Genomic DNA, 20,780 nt, shown 5'->3' with positions numbered 1-20,780 from the left:
TAAATGTTTCATAGAATTCACTTGTAAATCCATCTGATACTGATTTTTTTTCCATAGGAATGTCATTTATGGTCTATTCAATTTTTTTTTCTAAAATTTATTTAAATATTTTATTTCCTTTTCTGTTAATCTATGCAATTTATATTTTTGCAAGCATTTTTCCATTTCACTTAAATTGTTAAATCTATTTTAATATAATTAGGCAATATAACACCTAAGAATTGCTTTAATTTCATCTTCATCAGTAATGTATTCATCCCTTTAATTTTTGATACTGTGATCTGGTTTTCTCTCTTTTAAAAAATCACATTAACCAATGGTTTATCTATTTTATTGTGTTTTTTCTATAAAACAAACTCTTAATTTTACTATTAATTCAATGGTTTTCTTACATTTAGCTATAATTGGGGATTTTTAATTTGTTCTTTTTCTAGTTTTTTTAATTGCATACCCAATTCATTGATCTGTTCTTCCTCTATTTTATCGATACAAGCATTTAACTATAAATTTTCCTCTGATTACTGCTTTTGCTGTATCCCAAAAATTTTGGTTATGTTATCTCATTCTCTTTAATAAAATTATTTATTGTTTCTATGACTTGTTCTTTGACACACTTATTCTTTAAGATTAGTTTATTTAGTCTCCAGATAATTTCTATTCTGTGTTTCCATGGTCCTTTAGTAAATGTAATTTGTATTGCATTATGATCTGAAAAAGATGCATTTAACATTTCTGCTTTTATGCATCTGACTATAAAGTTTTTATGCTCTAATATGTGGACAATTTTCGTAAAAATGCCATGGGCCACTAAGAAAAAAGGTATGTTCCTTTCTATTCCCATTCAGTTCTCTCTTGAGGTCATCATATCTAGCTTATCTTGGTTAGATTTATCTGGTTCTTAGAGGGAAAAGTTGAAATCCTCCACTAGTATAGTTTTGTTATCTATTCTCACCTGTAATTCATTATCACCTTATAATACATTTTAAGATCTGGTACTGCTAGATTGCTTTCCATTACATTTTTTCCCCCATTAATTCCTTTTAAATTCTTGATATCCTTTTCCTTTATAAATCTGGATGCTATAGCATTTGGTATATACATACATACACATATATGATTAGTATTGATTTAGTACTCATTATCTATGCTACCTTTACCCTTCTCTCTTTTTACTCTACCCTTCATCTGAAGTCTAATTTACTTATGACCACTAATTCCCTAATCCACACATCCTTCTAAGAGTCCCTCCCTTATCATTCCCTTGTCTTCCTATTCCTAAGTTAAAAAGTTTTATATTCAGCTAGATGTATATGTTATTCCCTTTTTAACCCAATTTCAGTGAAAATAAGATTCCCACACTACTTGCCCTCCACCTCATCCTCCCTCTCTACTAAAATAGCTCTTCCATTCATGCTTCTTTTTTGAGATAATTTTACCTTTCCCTACCCAATTTTATTTTTGAGAATCATCCTATCATAATCAACTCAACTCCAACTCCTCCATTCATATACACTCTTTCTAACTATCCTAGTAATGACATTGTTAATAGTTACAAATATCGTTGTCCCATAAGAAGTAAACAAAAATTTAACTTTAATAAATCCCTTATGATTAGTCTTTCATGTTTACCTTCTTATGTTTCTCCTGATTTTTGTATTTCTACATCAAGTTTTCCGTTCAGGTCTGGTCTTCAAGAATGCCTGAAATTTCTTTAATTCATTAAATATTCATTTTTTCCCTTTGCCTAATTCTAATTTTTTCTTCTTCTTAATATACCTTAGAGTTTATTAACCAATCCTAATTTTTAAATAGTTATTTTCTTCAGTAAAATTTTAGATATTTTTCTAATCTGTTGACTTTCTTTTGACAATTTTCTGGATTTTCTTGCATTACTCATTTCTTTTCCCCAATGTTTTCTCTACTTCTCCTATGGATTTTTAAAGTCCTTTTAAAGTTCTTCCAAGAACACTTTTTGGACTTGTGACCATTTTGAACCTTTGAGTTTGAACCTTTATTTTCTCTACCAACTTTTACTTATTTTTCCTGCTTTAAAATTCATCTTAAGACAGTATTTTAAATTATTTTGGAGGAAATTTAGGAGAGCCAGCTAATTTTCTGCTTTATTCTGCCATCTTCCCACAATGGCTTTCCAGTTAAATTTTTTTCTGTCTAACTTGTTAATAATAATGGCTTTTAAAAAGTTTTGTTCTAAGAATATTCCAGGTACTGACAGAACACAAATTTTACTCCAGAACTAGGGTATCAGAAAACACAGCAACCAAAACAGTTTGGCACTATCTAGCACTTAATTGAGGAAAGAGTCAAGCATTTTTTAAACTCTAAACTGACTTCAAGTCTGATGAAAAAATAAATTAAAAATAAGTTCGGAATTTATAAGTAGATTTGGGAATATAATTAGAAATCAAATTAAGACTGATAATAATTAAAATTTAGTAAAAGTATAAAAAAATGTACTATTTATTATTAAAAATCTCACTTTTTATGTTTATCTGAAAGTATTCCTTACTATTTGTTTTAATAATCTAATTTTTAAAAACCATACAGATTTTTTAAAAAAAGGATAAATAGTGTTAAACCCATTCTTGTTCTTATAACCATTATTCAAGCTTACTGAGGCAGAAAAATACACATTTCCAAAGCAACTAGTGGCAACTTGTGATAATGTATCCCAAAAAACATAGGTTTAATACTTCTTAGTGGCTGAGAGACCTCCTGAAAATTGAATCTACTAACCTAAATAACAAGTAAGAACAGCAAACATTAAGTCCCTTAAGTGAGTAAAAATGCATTCAATATTTAAGCAGAATGATGTGAAGAAATGAAATTGAAGGATCTGGATTTGAACCTCACTTCAGAAACTGTAACACTGCTAGTACTTCTCTCTCATGGTTGCTAATCGCCAAAAACCTACAAATATTATGTAAATGAGTTATTATTTCTTTAGTTAGAGAATTACACATTTAAAACTAGAAGGGATCTCAGGTCATTTTAGTGTAAATCTTTCACTTTGCAGATAAGGAAACTGAGCCCTAGAGGGGTCCAGTGATTTGCTCAAGGTCCCATAGCTTATAAATGGAAGAGCTGAGAGTTCAACCCACACACTCTGATTCTAAGTCCAGTTTTTACTACTGCTAATACGCGGCTGCCTTTCTGACAACACATTACTAAAAGAACAAGAAATAAGCCTCCAAAATTAAATTAAGAGGATATCACTTTATAAATTCACATTACACTTCTAGCCAATAGCAGCTTTTTATGCTTATTACTACTACCAACTTAAATATATAAGTATTTGATTGTCAGAACTATGCCTCTTCACTATTTCAGATGGGGGAGCAATATTAAATTTATATTATATTTATATAAAATGTAACAAGAATTTTATGACAGTTAAAACAACGAACAGAGAATTTATAAGAGAATTATAGCATCACATAAAGTTGGAAGAGACCTCAGATATCAGGCAGTTCAACCTCAATGAATTCTGCAATGAGGAAAGAGTCACTAATTGTAAGGAATATTTTGACTATTTGAATGACAATGTTGTTATTCTAGTATCAGATGCACTATGGAATTGCCTAAAGTCTCTACCCATGGATGCTCTAGAAACTTTTCTGGAGGAACAGCGGCTGTTCTGATAGAAGATCATTATTCTGACATATAGGTATCAGAGAAGAGAAGGTGGAAGAAAAATAAGCCTTATCTAAAATCTGTACAGGCCCTAAATCTCAATTATAACTTTTAAATAACTGGGTGGGCAGGGAGGAAAGATATCTGAAACAGGTACATGCAATAATTAGAAATACTTAAAATTTTTTGGTACGGTAAAATGCAAAGAGGAGTTAAGTCCACTAAAAAAACCCAATAAACTCAGGAATTGCTATTTACTATTAACATAGACTAGGATGGGTCTAATATTACTTACCACAATCACTGATTTTGCTTGTTCACAGTACTGGAAATCTCCATATCGAACTGACCTACGTCCCTTAAGATAAAATTTTTTTTGAAATACAGTCAGCATAAATGAATTCAAACAAGGAAAAAAATTTTTAAACACTTTTAAAAATAATTATACTATTTCACATAAGTAGTAGCTCTGACCCTATTATTGGACAGAAAATAAATTCAAAGATGTGCATGGCAAATTTTAAAAGCTTTTTTTAAACCATCATTCAATAAATTACATCTTAAAGTACAATAAGGATTAATTCTTTCTGACTCAACAATAGAGCCCTTTTACTCCCTGGTGGGATAATAGCAATCTAATATCTTCTAATAATTTTAGTTATCAGGGAGTACTTTGAAATTACTTAATGAAGTGCATAGAATTACATTTAGAAAAAAGTAAAATAAACTCAGATGCACTGTAATTATTTCTGAAAAAAGTTATTATAGAAAATTCAATGTTAGAATTCTCTTTAGAAAATCCTCTCTTTTACATCATTAATAAAATGATATTACTTACATCTCGATCTACTGTGGTTGCAAAGCCAATGGCTTCTTTCTGAGTGCAGTTAACAGCTTTCTGAAGAGTATAAATTACTTGTTCGTATGTATGAACCTCATCATTAAACAGCATGCAATAGTAAGTGTCACTCTTCCCTCTGTGGGATTAAGAAATCATGTAGTTACTGGATTCTCAAATATAAAAAAAAAAATTTATTTTTGTTACAGCACTAAGTGGAATCAATAAGTCTAGGTTTTCAGTAATTCCAAAAGAGAGTCAAGGTTAAGATATCTGATAGTTTAGTTTTTCTATCTGGTCAATCATAATGAAAATTTAGTAAGCTCAAAATTTATTGCTTATATTGCTCACTGCAAAATCCCTTCTAGTTGTCTACATTTTATACTTTTCCAGTTGCTGAAAAAGCTAACTAAGCCTGAAGCCATTATTTTCTCTCTATCATGTGAGTACTTGATTCTTTGAGATATAAGTTCATGGTTTAAATTCAATCACTAACCGATAATGCCAATAGTTCAAATCTAAAATTTCACTTTAAACCCTGAAAAAATAAAGACTAACATTTTATCCAGCTATTGCCAAAATGCTGTATTTCACAAGACAAAAAATAAAAGGAACTCAAAATGGGTTAAACTTTTTTCATTATTCCTAGTTTCCCTTAAAATACAAACCTGAAAATCCAACATTATGAGCTAAACTAACTCAATATAACTTGATTCAATAACAGACAATGGTGGTTAGCTTCCACTTTATTTTGACGACTTTCTGGGCCCAGGAAGGGCTTCTATGACAAATCCCTAGGTATTCAAAGCCCACTAATGACCTCTGTAAAAACGCTGTATTAAGGCCCCCCAAAACACTGAAACACAAAGCATAAACAAGTTATGTATGTACTTACACCATCTCCAAATCTGGTGGTAGTTCATTTTCTTTCTCCCATGTTAATATTTCTACTGCATAGCGAAACATGATTGTAAAAATGTTGAATGTTCTTGCAATCATATCTTCTGTTAAATGTACAAGAGGATCCTGAAAGGAATTTCACAGTGGGTTGAAACTATATATCCCTCTCTTTACATTCTCACAGATACCAACCTATTCAATCTCTTAGTTTCTCATATGACTAGTACAATTGGTCACTTTGCTACCAGTCTTACTCCAGATACATACATATATACATACATACACATACATGCACACACACACACTTCCAGTTAATCATCCTATAACATCATTTTATGACATTATTACAAAACAGTACACATCAAAAAATTCTTGGTAACAATTAAAATATGGAAAAGTAGATTAGTAGGAGAGATTAGATAAGCAAGAACCAGGAGCAGTTGAAAGAGATTGAGAGTAGGTACCTACCACAGGAAGGACAGGAAGAGAATTCTTCACCAAACAAGGGATAGAAGAACTCACAAAGGATAAAAGAACATAAATATAATTTTTGAAAAGTATGGCTCAACTAAAAGCAAAGGCCAAAGTATGAAGAATAATGCAGAAGGAAAAATAAATTACAGAAGGTATTAACTCCTGAAAATCTTCAAGTGAATAATTAACATATTTAAAGAATTGAAGGAAAAATGAGCACTGGAAACAAAATCAGGGTAGACAATAAAAGAAATTAGTATAGTTTAAAAGAATCACTGAATGAGCTTGAGCTGAATAACACCAAAAAAGATGGAAAGAAAATGGAAAAATATGACCAATATGAGTAGAAGAAAATCTAATAATTTCAAAATACAGAATCAAGAGCAGAATAATCTTTATATTGAAAGACAAAATCAAAGACAACAAAATGGAAGTAGAAAGATAAACTCATAAAATAGCTAAAATGGAAAGAGATTCTGAGTAGCTTCACAAAACAAGTGAAGTCTCTGGAAACTAGAACAAAATATAACTTTGGGATCACTCATTTTCCTGAGTTCAAATCTGATCTCAGACACTTACTGGCTATGTGACCCTGGGCAAATCACTTAACCCTGTTTGCTTCAGTTTCTCATCTGAAAAATGAATGGGAGACGGAGATAGCAAACTACTCCAGTATCTCTGTCAAGAAAACCTCAAATGGGATCATAAAGAGTTATACATGACTAAAAAGTGACTGAACAATATTTATGAAAACTTTACACAGATATTTAAGAAACAAAAACTTAATATTTTAAAATTTATCAAGTTCATAGAACTCTGACAAGATGTTCATAATTCAACTCTCAGAGATATGCTATATGTTATTACATAACTTCAAAATTACAAGAAAAAAATCTTTGAAGCTGCCAGAAGAAAGAAAATCACAACAAAGAATGTTAATTAAGAAAATAACAGAGCTTTTCCTATGAAGATCAGCAACAATAAAAGAAATTGGAATGTGACATATATAAAATTTAAAAACGTGGACTATCCGTTGACTGAAGAATGGCTAAAATGAATTGTGACCCAGGAATGTAATGGTAAATTAGTATCCTATGAGAAACAATAGGAAGAACTGAAAGCATGGGAAAATTTACATAAAATGAGGCAGAGTAAAGCCTGCAGAAACAGGAAAACAATGTATACAATGACAACAATAATGGAAAGGACAAGAAACAAAACAAGATTGAATATTATAAAATTATAATGAATGATTATCTGGTACTTAAAGAAAAGATATCACCACTGAAGAGAGTGGGGATTACAATGTGGAACATGGCATTTACTGTCAGACTCGGATGATGTGTTGGTTAGTTTTGCTGAACTGTTTTCTTTTTTTCTTTCTTATTTTTTGTTACAAGGAACGGAGATCACTAAGAAGGCAATTACGGAAGCAATGTATTCAAAAACTAAGATGTGATAGAAACAAACAATATGAAAAAATTTAAAAACAAAAACAGAAGTCCTTCTTCTAGCAAAACTAAATTGTGCTGTTTGAAGGTGTGTTGCTGAGACACTGGTATTGCATTTAGAGTTAAAGGACCTGGATTCAATATCCTAACTCTATTATACTACCTGTAGACCTTGGGCAAGACACTTAGCCCCTATAGACCTCAGTTTCCTCATCTGTAAAATATAAGGGCTGAATTTAAATGACCTCAAACATCCCCTCCAACTCTAGCTCTAATTATACAATACTAAAGCGAGAGAGATATATTTTAAGAACCAATATGATTAAAGAAATAAAAAAACCCACATACTTCAAAGAGGTCTCTGATATATACAATATGTAGATGTGCAATAAAAATAGAAAATGTCAAAAAACATTCCCAGAAGAAGTGATAAAAGGTAATGAACAAACAGTACTAAAAGAAGTGTAAACTAATCATAATATATGAAATATTGCTCCAAATTCCCTCATAATAAGAGAAATATACATGAAAACAACTCTGAGGTTTCACCTTAAATCTAGTAAATTGGCAAAAAACACAAAAGATGGAGATAGTCAATACTGAAGGTGGTAAGGAAAGTCAGACAGTAATACATTGCTTCAAGAGCTGTGAATTACAATAACCATTCTGGGACACAATGTATAATCATGCTAAACAAATTACTCAAATGTCCACTCTGACACAGAAATTCAAAGATGAAAAGGTCACCAAATACTTTGAAATATTCATAGCATCCCTTTTTCAGTAGTAAAAAAAAATGGAAATGAAGTATTTCCCACTGACTGGGGCTGGCTAAACAAATGTGAAAGTAATATGTAATATCACTATTTCACTTTAAGAAAGAACATAAAACAATTCAGGAACACATGGAAGATTTATATGAATAGATGCAGGGTCAAATAATCAGAAAAAAGAAAACAATACATATGGCTATGACGAAATGAATAAAAAGAACAATAAAATAAAACTGAACACCACATAATTAACATGATCAAGGTTGGCCCTGAAAGAGTTAAAAAACCACCTCCCTTCACTGAAGAAGTGGTAAACTATGGTGTGAAACATCAAACATACTGCTAGACTTTAAAGCATTGGTTGATTTTACTGAATTGCTTTCTCCTCTCTTCCCCCTTAAAAAAAAATTCCTTATTACAAGGAATGGCTCACTGGGTAGGGGAAGTGTGGAAGAGATAACACTAATATATTTGGAATAAAGGCAATTTAAAAGCAAAAAGGAGTCAATTTAAACAAAGGTAAAAGAAATTTGATCTGGCAAGAAATAAGAGAATAAACATTTAAGCTATTATTATTTGGTTAAATTTTATATTACTATTTTTCTCTAGTAAAAATGCAAACAATTTGGATTTTAAGTTTTCATTTGGAAATTTACTCCATACAGGATGCCCCAAGTCTTAATGCAGTTTAAAGTTTTTAATGGCTACTTAATTATTAAAGCTTAAAACTATATGAAGACTTTGGGGACACCCTGTATTATTTGCAACTAAATACACAACTTAGGCATTACACGGTGCCATCAAAGATGGCAAAACGTCTAATCTTAAAACACAAGAACAATAAAGCAAAAGCTAAAAGTAATATTGTATTCATTTTACAAATGAGAAAATCAAGATGTTCAAGTTTTAGCCTTCCTTTTTTCCAGGACAGAACCTGAAAGACTCTTATACAATTATGTTAAGGATATACAAGGTACCCATGTTCTATAGAAGCTATGGGGAACTATTCTTCTCCATGGTCACATTAAAAGTCCAGTCTGATGGAGTGTCTGATGGTGGTAGGGGATAAGGAAACAGAACAGAGGCAGAATTAGGAATTTTTTCACCTGGGATATACCTTGTTGTTGCCTTAAGGAAGTTGAGGGTGGAAATAGTGACAAATGACAGTCCAACTGAGGGTATGTTTACACAGAGAAAAGAGGAATGCTACTGACAGGAAGTCTGGCCTTTGTCTTCACTGAGATTAGAATAGAAGGAAGGCAAGCCTTAGAGGTCCCTGGGGTGCCAGCCTAAGGGAACGGAGCCAGACTATATGGTTCTAGTTGGCAGAAGACATTGAGGCATAGGTAAACAATAGGGTATAGAGATGATAGTCTCTAGGCTACAGATGGGCAACTTGCCTGCTATGTCTTTGGGTGCAGCCTGTTTAGTGAATCCAAGTTTTACAGAATAAATCCTTTTATTAAGGAGATTTGTTCTGTGAAGTTTGGATTCAGTCAGTGCTCAAGACTGTTTCTCCTCACCCATGCAGAAGGAAAGCACCCTTCCCTAATCCCAGAATGTTAATATTCTGGGTGAAAACCCTGTACTCAGCCCTATTTTTAGCTCTACCACAGACTCAAAATACAAACTGAAAAGATAAAGTACCATCTTCAAAAGGCCAAAGATTTCTTTCTTTGCGATGTAATTTTTACCTATCATCTCTCCAACTCCTTTCAGAACCATATACCATCTAGGTTTCTTCCTTCCAAAAAATAAGGTCTTCTAAAGAAGACTGCAAAAGTCTGCTTATAGTTCAACCTAAAAACTGTTGCACAGCAAAAAAAGGCATGGATGAGTGGCATCTCATGAGCATACAAGAAAAAAATAGGCCCAACACATATATAGAACTTGATTATGGGCCACTTATTAAACCACAAGAAGAAATTTAACATTAGTACACTGGCCTTCTTTATGCTACTTCCTAACCACTATTTCTTGTGGTTACTGTCTGCAGTGTAACTGATTCGCAGGTTGAAGAATCATAATGAAAAACTTTTGGTTTTTTGCTATATATTTTGTAAAACCAAACTAATTCTTAATTGTCTGTGCTAAAAAAAAAAGGGGGGGGGGGGAAATGGTAACAGCAAAGATATGTGAAATTTTGGTTAATCCAGTATTTTAATTGAATTGATATTACTTAAATGAAGTCAAATGAATAAACACTCATCACATTCCTGTCATGTACGAGAAACTATGGGAAATTCTGAGAAAACCAAGGTGGGGGAATTGGGGAAAATAATATAAAAACCAGGGAAGTCAAGAAATGGATGTTACAAGAGAGGCTGTTACAAGATGTTACAAGATAGGTACCAGTGAAAATGCCCAGAGTATCACTGGAATGTAGTGTGTGTGTGTGTGTGTGTGTGTGTGTGTGTGTGTGTGTGTGTGTACACAGGTAGAAAGGGACTAGGTTATGGCGCAGCTTTAAAAGTCAAATACAAAACTGATCCAATCATTCTGGAGAGCAATTTGGAACTATGCCCAAAGGGCTATAAAACTATGCATATCCTTTGATCTAGCAATATCACTACCAAGTCTGTATCCCAGAGATTTTTTTCCTCCAAATTTATTTTTCAATTTTTAACAATCACTTCCATAAGTTTTAAATTTTCTCCCCTTTCCTCCCCAAGAAGACATGCAACCTTATATGGGATTGCAATCTTATAAGGGTTCTACACATACATTCTTATTAAACATATTTTCACATTAGTCATGTTGCATAGAAGAATTAAAACTAATGGGAGAAAGCATGAGTAAAACTAAACAAAACCAAACATAACAAAAGATAAAATAGTCTGCTTCATTCTGCATTCTGATTCCCTAGTTCTTTCTCTGGATGTGGATGGCATTTTGCCTCAAGAGTCCTTTGGGAATGTTTTAGGTCCTTCCATGGCTGAGAAGAGCTAGGTCTATCAAAAACAGTCCTCACACATTGTGTATAATTTTCTCCTGGTTCTGCTCATTTCACTCAGTATCAGTTCATATAAGTCTATCCAGTTATTTCTGAAGTCCATCTGTTCGTAATTTCTTACAGCAGAATAGTATTCCATTACATTCATATACCACAACTTGCTCAGCCACTCCCCAACTGATGGACATTCCCTTGATTTCCAGTTCTTGGCTACCACAAAAAGAGCTGCTATAAGTGTTTTTGTACATGTGTGTCTTTTTCCCATTTTCATGATCTCTTTGTATCCCAGAGATCATTTTTAAAAAAGGGAAAAGGACTTATTTGTACAAAAATATTTATAGCAGCTCTTTTTGTGGTGTCAAAGAACTGGAATTTGAGGGGATGTCCATCAATAGCTGAATAAGTTATCATTGTAATGGAATACTATTGTGCTATAAGAAGCGACAAACAGGATGATTTCTGAAAAACCTGGAAAGATTTACACAAACTGATGCAAAATGAAGTGAGCAGAACCAGGAGAACACAGTACACAGCAACAGCAATACTGTATGATCAACCATGAATAATAGCTATTCTTGGCAATACAATGATCTAAGACAATTCCAAAGGATTCATGATGAAAAACTATATCCACATCCAGATAAGGATGAGTCTGAGATGGAGTCTGAGTGTAGACTGAAGCACACTATTTTTCACTTTCCTTTATTTTTTAGTGGATTTTTTTTTGGTTTATGTCTTCTCTTACAACATGACTAATATGGAAATACATTTTTAATGACTACAGACATATAACCGATATCAAACTGCTTACTGTCTCAGGAAGGGGGGAGGAAGAAAGGAGGGAAAGAATCTGGAACTCAAAATTTTTAAAAATGAATGTTAAAAATTGTTTTTACATGTAACTGGGGGAAAAATAAAATACAAAAGTTTTTTAAAAGGCCAAATACAGGATTTTATATTTGATTCTAGAAGCAATAGGGAAACCACTGAAGTTAATTAAATTGGAGGTAGGGGAGAATTAAGGTCAGATTTGTATTATAAAAAGACTAATTTGACAGCAGAGTAGAGGATATAGTGGATACTTGAAGCAGGGAGTGCTTCCATGGTACCATAAGGACTAGTTTCCATTTTTCTTTCTCAAACTTCATGTCAGAAGCACAGAAAAAAATCAATTAAAGTGTCAAAAATTCAAGAAAAATGCACCCCACCAATCTCTCTTCAAATTCATGCTTTGTTAACATTAAAGAGTGTAAAATGGCAGATAACAAAGGTATAATTCAAGACTACACAAAAGACATCTGAAAAAGAGCTGACAGCAGGAAAAAGAAATGTTTAATCTGGAGCAACAATAATGTACTCTTTATACAAAATGCTAGTGACGCACTGTTGGTAGGGAAGGTGCTTTGATTGCTTTTCCAGTAACAACAGTGGTTTGTACCAAATCTTTGTGACCAAAGGCTTATGTTTGCCACACAGTGACTAAAGTTAATAGATCTTCAAGGAAAGAACAGAACAAAATGAAGTACTTGATGTAGGCTTTAAGTATATTACTGTCTTCTTTAGCATCATACTAGAATCACCAGAGCTATCAGAACTAGTAGGGAAAACATAAACCCTCAAGAACCAATGAGAATTCTCCAAAAACCATAAATGCCAAAGACCACACGAAAGCAAAAATCATTCAAGTATAGTAGGTTATAGTAGATACCAATTAGAGAGTGTAGGAATGTCCAGAGCTGATCAGACCCATCCCTGGGCCTACACCAGAAGCATGGGGATACTCAGGGTTGATCATAGACTTAGCAGCAACATGGGGTATCTCAGTGAAACCAAGAGTGGAAACTCAATGTCTGGAGGTCAGTGGTAGGCCAGTAGCACAAGTATGCTCACAGCTGATCTTAGACTGAGCCCTAGACAAAAGGTAGAAGTATGGAACCAGAAAGGGCAAGAGAGTGTACTCAAGTGTCTAAATCTCCCAACTAGATTAGTACTGGTCATTAGAGGAGATCATGAACTCAGTCCCTTGCACAGGACAGTAGCTAAATAAGGGGAGAGGAGAGAAAGAAAGAAAGGATATCTCAGAAGGACCAGTAATAAATCTTTTTTGTGTAGGGAATGTCACCTTTAATCTTATCTGCTAATTAATGTACTTTTACCCAAATCCTGAATAAAGCATAAGCTTCTTCATATTGCAGTTCCTAAGAATAATATTGTGGGGGGAAAAAATTACCTCCTCTTCCTCAGTTTCAGATATGTTAAGTTCATGTTTTGTACAATAAGGACCCTCTTTCCAAGCTTCAGTATCACCACAGTCACAGAAGCCTCCACCTCCAGATGTTGTCATCTTAAAAAAAAATAGTAAGAAAACACTTGGTCAACATCACACATTTATTTAAGACTTAAAGAGTACAGAAATGCTTTGATATGTCATACTTTCCCCCTCTTCGTAACAGAAAATATCTCAAGCTATTTTTCAAGTACCTTCATTAAGCAGCATGTAATGTCTATCAATACCATTCCCAATGACATAGCTTCCAATCTGTCCATGCTTTCTTGATGTTTTAACTAAAAGAACATAACTACAGACTAATCTAAGAGATTTTAGGATATAAGCTACTTTATAGTACCTAACATTTTTAAAGGGATTAGTGCTATATTGCCCAAGAACATGAAGCATTTTCATTTGATACCGCACTCTAGTTGTAACAAGAAACACTCCATTTAAATTTTAAAACCTTTGGATAACATTTTTGTATACATGATGTATATTTTTATGACCTGGGTGTTTACATTACGTCTACCACGCTCAGAAACACTAAACAAACCTAATGAAAATTCAGAGACTGTCCTATGACACTATCACTTACTTAAGTTTCCCTCAGTTAGGTATAAATCACAAGGATGTTGGAAACCCAGATATAATAGAAAAGCCAATTGGATAATGACATCTCTGCTGTCATTTTCACAAAGCATCTATTACTTTTCCCTTTAAGGAAAGATTCTTAAACTGCACTGCACCTTGATTTAAATCAAATGGCCAACTGCAGAAATTTCTTTTAAGAATTTTTCTAATACCACTTCTAGGTCTGTATCTCAAAGAGATTATAAAAATGAGAAAAGAACCCACATGTACACAAGTATGTATAGCAGCTCTTTTTGTGGTGGCAAAGAATTGGAAATTGAAGGGATGCCCATCAACTGGGGAATGGCTCAATAAGTTGTGGTATACCAATCTAATGGAATACTACTGCTCCATGAGAAATGATGAGCAGACTGACTTCAGAAAAACCTGAAAAGACTTCCATGAACTGATGCTAAGTAAAGTGAGCATAACCAGGAGAACATTGTACACAGTAAGAGCAACACTGTACAATGACTAACTTTGATAGACTAACCTCTTCTTAGCATGCAAAGATCTAAGAAAACTCCAAAATGCTGTCCACATCCAGAAACAGAACTATGGAGTCTGAATGCAGATTGAAGCATATACTATTTGTTCTCTCTCTTTTCTTCTTTCTTCTGGTTCCTCTCACTGGTTCTAATTCTTCTTTATAACATGACTAATGTAAAAATATATTTAATATGAATGTCTATGTAGAGCCTATATCAGATTGCATGCTGACTTGGTGGGGAGGGAAGAAAATTTGGAACCCAAAATCTAATAGAAGCGAATGTTGAAAACTAAAAATAAATGAAGTAAAAAAAATTTTTTTTCTTTTCCAATCCCCTAAATGACTTATTTTTGCCCTAAAAGACCAGAAAGGGGATTCACTTGGTACAAAATTGGATGAGAGGCATAAGATCAACAAAAACCTATAGGATTTAAATGTAAAAATAGCTTAAAGTATTCTCTATTGGTCACTATTAGGCAAAAAGGAGATTGAGATTTGTGCAAACTGATACTTAGTGAAATAAACAGAGCCAAAAATATATATACAATGTTAACAATAATGTAAATTAAAAGATCATGGAAAGGAAGCCAATTAAACATCTGAAAAACTAATAAAGGTCCTAGAGAATGGGTACCAGAAAGGGATAATTGGGGCAGAATCTCATGGACATTCTCAGATGTGAACTGTATGAAGCATTTTGACTTAACTGTCTTTGTTAGAAACGAAGGTTCACAGGAGAACATTATACACAGTAATAGCCACAGTGTACAAGGACTGCTTCTGATAGATTTAGCCCTCCATAACAATGCAAGAACCTAAGGACTTCCCAAAGGACTCGATGCAAAATGCCATCCACATTCAGAGAAAGAACTATAGAATCTGAATGCGGAATGAAGCAGACTATTTTCTCTTGTGTTATGTTTTGTTTTTTCTCATGGGTTCTCCCATTTATTTTAATTATTCTATGCAACACGACTAATATAAAAACATGTTTAATAAAAATGCATGTATAGAACCCATATAAGATTACATGCCATCTTGGGGAGTGAGGGGGAAGGAGAGGGAGAAAATTTAAAACTTATGGAAGTGATTGCCGAAAATCGAAAACAAATTAATTTTAAAAAAAAGAAAGGAAGGTTCAACTTGGAAGGAGTTAGGGGAAGTGATATATTTCCAGAAATGACTGTGATCTTAAAACAAAACATATCAATAAAACTTTTTTTATTTTTAGAGTATAAGGAGAAGTTTCATGTAACAACCCCTTGGTCTATTGCCCTCTAAATATGCCTAGTTTTGTTCTCAGTTTCAAAAGAAATCACCAGGAAAAGGCATTAAAGTTAGATATATGACTACTACTACACCTGTACAACTAATTTCAAAGCAATATACATTCTGAATTTTTAAAAGTAGTAATTATTTGTAGCAACAATTATGGGCAAAAGTGCTAATGGGTACAGTGCTCTGCAACTGGGCCCTCCCCTAATTTGATAGGATTCTTAGCATTAAAAAATTAGGATTCTATAGGAGACAGATAACCGTAATGGAAGTAGATAGATGAGGCCCTTATACCATATGTAACGTCATTTTTTTCACTTTAATGGTAATTTTTGTTACTTTGGGTTATTTCTTCCCTTCTCTCCTTTTCTTTACCTCACACTCACAATCACTGTACTCTTTCCTCTTATTTACTAATAATCTAAAGCTACAGCAATGATTAAAAATAATGCACATAAAACAAATGAAAAATAGCAAAACCGATACATTTTAAAATGTGGCAAACAATCCTTTTTGATGCCTGTCTTTGATAAGATTTTAATTTTTGGACCATCTCTTCCTCAATATCTGGAGTCTCACTTTTTTAAAACTCATTTCTCACTAGTAGTGTCATGTTCTTTAAGAAGCTTACCTAATACTTTGCTGTTATCTTAAGTGTTACTTTAAATCTTTTAATCTTACCCCTGGAAAAAAATACAGTAGAATATCAACATACTGTCACAGAAATTACTAACCCTATATCGATGCTCTTTGTGAATACTTCCCAAGAAGCACTCCATGCATAAAACACAAGTTGGATCAACAGCACAGTCTCTGTAAAATTAAAGAAGAGAAAATCAGGACAATTTACACAATGATGTATTTCATAATGTAATATTTTCAAATGAGAACATATCCTATAATAGTCAGGATACCAAGAGGTTTCTAAATTATACCTGAGGGAATTCTGTCCCAAAACCTGTGAGTGAAGTCATCCTTAAGTCAGTTTCAAACAATATGAAAAGTTTATTCAATTTATCCTCATGTCACCACAATTATTAGGGCTTTCATCTGAAGTTGAAACTAGATTCATTCAGCATAGACTTTGGATTACAGGATTTCCCTGAAGAAATATTGCTCCACAATGAAAAATCAGAGAACAACACCTGCTGATTGGCTGGCATTAGTAAAACAATGATCATGGCAAGGTATTTTTCTAAATACATGTTTCCCTTGCTTCCACATCAAAGTTTAACCATCTCATTTCCCCATTGGTAGACCCAACTTCCAGAAGTATTTAGAGAAAAGGACTATGAAAATAATTTACTGGAGATGAGGTAAGGTCAAAGAACCACTATGTCACAATATCTGCATTGGAAATGCAGTGTTCAAAATTTGGGATTTTTCTCCATTATAGTACTGGGTCATTTGTACAGAAAGAATTGTTTGAAGTTATCAAAAATTGGATATGCTGTCAGTTGTTAAGCTTTTCAATTTAGAATTAAGCAAAGAGCAGTAACTAAAAGGTCCATACCCTTTGACCCAGAGATTCTATTACTGGGCATATCAGCCACATAGGTCAATCTCAAATAGAAAAGCCCCATATCTACAAAAATATTTACAGCAGCACTTTTCGGGAAATCATAGAACTAGAAACAAAGTAGATGTCCAAAGATCAGGGAATAACTAAACCAAACTGTAGTACATATATGTAGTGGAAAATTACTGTGAAATGACAAACATGATGAATACAGAAAAATATGGAAAGATTTATATGCAAAGTGAAGTAAGGATAAGCAAGAAAACACTATCTAACAATGGAAGTAGAAAGAAAAAACTACTGAAATTGAATATTGTAAAATTAAAATTACCAAGCCTGGACATTAAGAGATAGAAGACATCTTTTTCACTGCTTTGTCTAAGTGCAGATAAACAGGTGTAGAACACTGTATATAACGTCAGGCTTTATCAACACGTTGATTAGTTTTATTGAACTTTTCTTTTACTTTTGAAATTCTTTGTTATAAAAGATGGCTTTCTGGGAAAGGTGCAACAGAAAAAATTCAGCAGGAAAGACAAGTGAAAAAACAAGATTCAACAAAAATCTACTTCAAAAAAAATAGATAAGCTTAGTTAGCTGTCAACCAAAGCTTTATAGCAAAGGATTCTATGCAAATCTTTAAGACGGGAGTTTTTAACCTAGGGTTCACAAAAAGTCTAATGGCTTTTGTTAGTGATAATTTCATCCCCCTAAAGGTAGAGGAAGGAACAAGGGAGAAATTCTTTTCAGGTTCTGATTCTCACTGACAGAGGAAACTAGCTTCTTAAATAAAAATTATGGGAGGCCTGGAGAAAAGTGATTCTTTCCTACTAAAATATGTGATAGGGGGAAAAAAAAGATGCCATCAATTAATAGATTTCATTAGGTCTTTGAATTTGGGCAAGCAGAAAGTTACACCTTTATCCTATCTATTTATTTTTACAAATTTAAAAACAATATTTTAAAGTCTATAGGCTTCACCAGACCAGCCATCATACCAAAAAAGTTAAAAACACTTTCTTTCGGACTTTAATCCTTTCTTCCATCTAGAAATGGGCAATTACTTGCAAAAATATCACTATATCATTAATGCTGATGGTATAAACTGGTTCAATGTGATAATGATTACACAGCATTACAAAACTTAAAAAAAAAAAGACTTGTTTGAAGCATTAAACAACATGGAGAAGTTGTTCAGTTCCCTCTGACTATTTTCTCAGTTTTGTCACAGTATACACTAGAGATGGAATAAATTTAAGAATATTTAAAAGCCATAATAGCCTTAAATTCAGGTTTTACAATGGTATGCTGGTAGTTAGGGTAGAATACCACAGAAGGAGGAGAGACCTGAAAGAAAATTGGCTGCAAGGATCTAAGCAACTGAAAATTTCACAAGAGCAAAAAATAGAAAGCAACAATTCTGTTCCACTGAGTCTTAAAAGGAAAAAAAGTAATTCCTCAAAATAGGCGCTTTAAATGATTAAGAAAAGAAAGGCAAAAACCCTACCTTTCTCCTTGCTCCTAGGGATGAGCTACTGGAACTGAAGACATTAAGTATTTTGGTTTTAAAATTTCCAAAACAAAGCTCTTAGCAAAATTCTCCACTATGAAGAGAACTTTACATGATAGTACATGATGGTTTACATTGCCTGGTAATAAATATGCTTGGGGGATGAGGTTACCACTTTAACCCTACAGAGAAAACCTTGAGTTTCACCTCTTCTTCCCTGCCAATCCATTCAATTTAATTAAATATTGCCATATCAAATCTCATCTCTAAATCACAAATCAACTGTGAAAACTAAATAGCACTTCTAATTGTCCTCCTGTTCTGTTACTATTATTCTTACTTCTTTAAAAAATATACCCAAGGACTAATTAAATCAATATTATACTTAAGAATAATTTTTTTGAGTCAAAAACACAAGTTTTTTCATTAGTAACAATGAAATAAACTCTAATCAATCCACCAATTACAAGTATTTTACCCCTTCCCCTTATATAAATTAAGCAGACAAAATTGTTACCAAAATATGTAGCAACATATACATAAAAGACTGATACCACAGATTCCAACCAAAACAATCTGTGGGGCACTCACAACATCACATGTTGTAACCCAAAAGGCCAAAAGGACACCCATTCCATCAAGGAAAAACAATATATTTTTAAGCCCTTCCTTGAACAAGTTCACTTCAGCAACCCTAAAAATCATACTGACAATCTAGGAAGAGAAGTAACAACCACTGTAAAGTAATGTGAAATCATCATGGAAAGATAGGCTGTTGATGGCTGTGAAGAAATTTAAATTTGTATTTATCTTTAAGACATTAGGTAGCTTTTTAGTAGAAGAGTAACAAGATTAGAACTGGGCTTTATGAATGTTAATCTGAAAGCTGTATTTAGGTTGGCTAGAAGAAGGGAGAGGCTGGATATAGAGAGATCAATTAAGAAGCTACTGCAATACATAGTCTAGGAGAATAATGAAGGGGATCTGAATTAAAGTGGCTGTGGTATATGGAGTCACAGAGGCAAAATAAACAAAATTTGGCAAATGATCCCAGATGGTAGGTGACAGTGATGAACTAGCTGAACAATCCTCCCAGGCTGCAAAACAGGGTGACTGGAAGAATGGGGAAGCTTTTTAACAGATATATATAGAGAAAAGGGTGGATTTAGGAAGAAAGATAATGAATTCTCTTTCAGACATACTGAGTTTGATATGGTTATGAGTTGCTGAAGTGAAGATGTCTAGTAAGCAACCGGTAACGTAGGTCTAGAGCTAAAGATATAAAATAGCTGGATATGTGGATATATGAATCATCTACACAGAGATGACAGTTGAACTAACAACGGTAGAGGGGGAGAAAAAAGGCCAGGACAGGGATCTGGGAAATGTTCACACAAGGGTCAAAGAAGACTGAGAAGGATTAGTGAGGTCAGAGAACTAGATTGCAGAGAGAAAAACAAGATACTGGTGATAAAATGCATGGCCAGAAGGAGAAAATGTACACTAAGCATAGATCAAAAAGCTGGCAAAGAGTACTTTACTCTTGGACTTCAACTACACAGACATCTCTATCTATTTAAAGTAGAGGAGCTGAGAGATTCTTGACACACTTTGCTACCAATTTCACCATTCAGAAGGCAGAAGATTACTTTGGATCTGAATGAAACCAATGACAAGGGAATGTTAGCTTTATCAGAAATGAAAAGAGCCTTGGAAAGAAGTGACTTTAGGACCTTAGACTACCTGACAAACAGAGAAAACACCAGGTTTAGACTTTCAGCCAAGATGATTGCCTGAATGCAAAGCTGATGGTATAGCTTCCATATACCTACTCAAAATAAATTTAAAAAAAAACCCTCTAAAATTTACACAGTAACATATAATGATGGAGAAATCCAATGAGAAACTACAATTTACTTTTCCCACCCCTGGCTTGTACAAGAAGTCAAGCCAGAAGCCCAAGAAGGAGGCCCATCAGAGCAATATCACAGAAGGGTACTAGAGGCCCAGGGTCTCTGAGGTCCCCAGTACAGTATCCTGAGAT

General features: G+C 33.4%; 1 protein-coding gene across 6 annotated transcripts in view; it reads right to left on the bottom strand.

Annotated features, from left to right (window-relative positions):
- The window catches only part of UBR2 (ubiquitin protein ligase E3 component n-recognin 2), a 143,436-nt gene that overhangs the window by 84,746 nt on the left and 37,910 nt on the right, over positions 1-20,780 (bottom strand). For all 6 annotated transcript variants that reach the window (XR_011974263.1, XR_011974264.1, XM_072642174.1 and 3 more), the window contains exons 3-7: positions 16,442-16,520; positions 13,271-13,384; positions 5,385-5,515; positions 4,490-4,628; positions 3,947-4,009 (exon numbers count right to left, since the gene is read on the bottom strand). Coding sequence is in view for 4 of the 6 variants with exons in the window: in XM_072642174.1 (XP_072498275.1) it covers positions 3,947-4,009; positions 4,490-4,628; positions 5,385-5,515; positions 13,271-13,384; positions 16,442-16,520 (526 nt within the window). In the remaining 2 variants the exon portion in view is untranslated. The remainder of the gene's footprint in view (positions 1-3,946; positions 4,010-4,489; positions 4,629-5,384; positions 5,516-13,270; positions 13,385-16,441; positions 16,521-20,780) is intronic.

This window comes from Notamacropus eugenii, chromosome 2, assembly GCF_028372415.1.
Source record: "Notamacropus eugenii isolate mMacEug1 chromosome 2, mMacEug1.pri_v2, whole genome shotgun sequence".
Lineage (NCBI taxonomy): Eukaryota > Metazoa > Chordata > Mammalia > Diprotodontia > Macropodidae > Notamacropus > Notamacropus eugenii.
The sequence above is the reverse complement of the archived record's forward strand: the minus strand, read 5'-3'. Positions and strand labels throughout refer to the sequence as shown.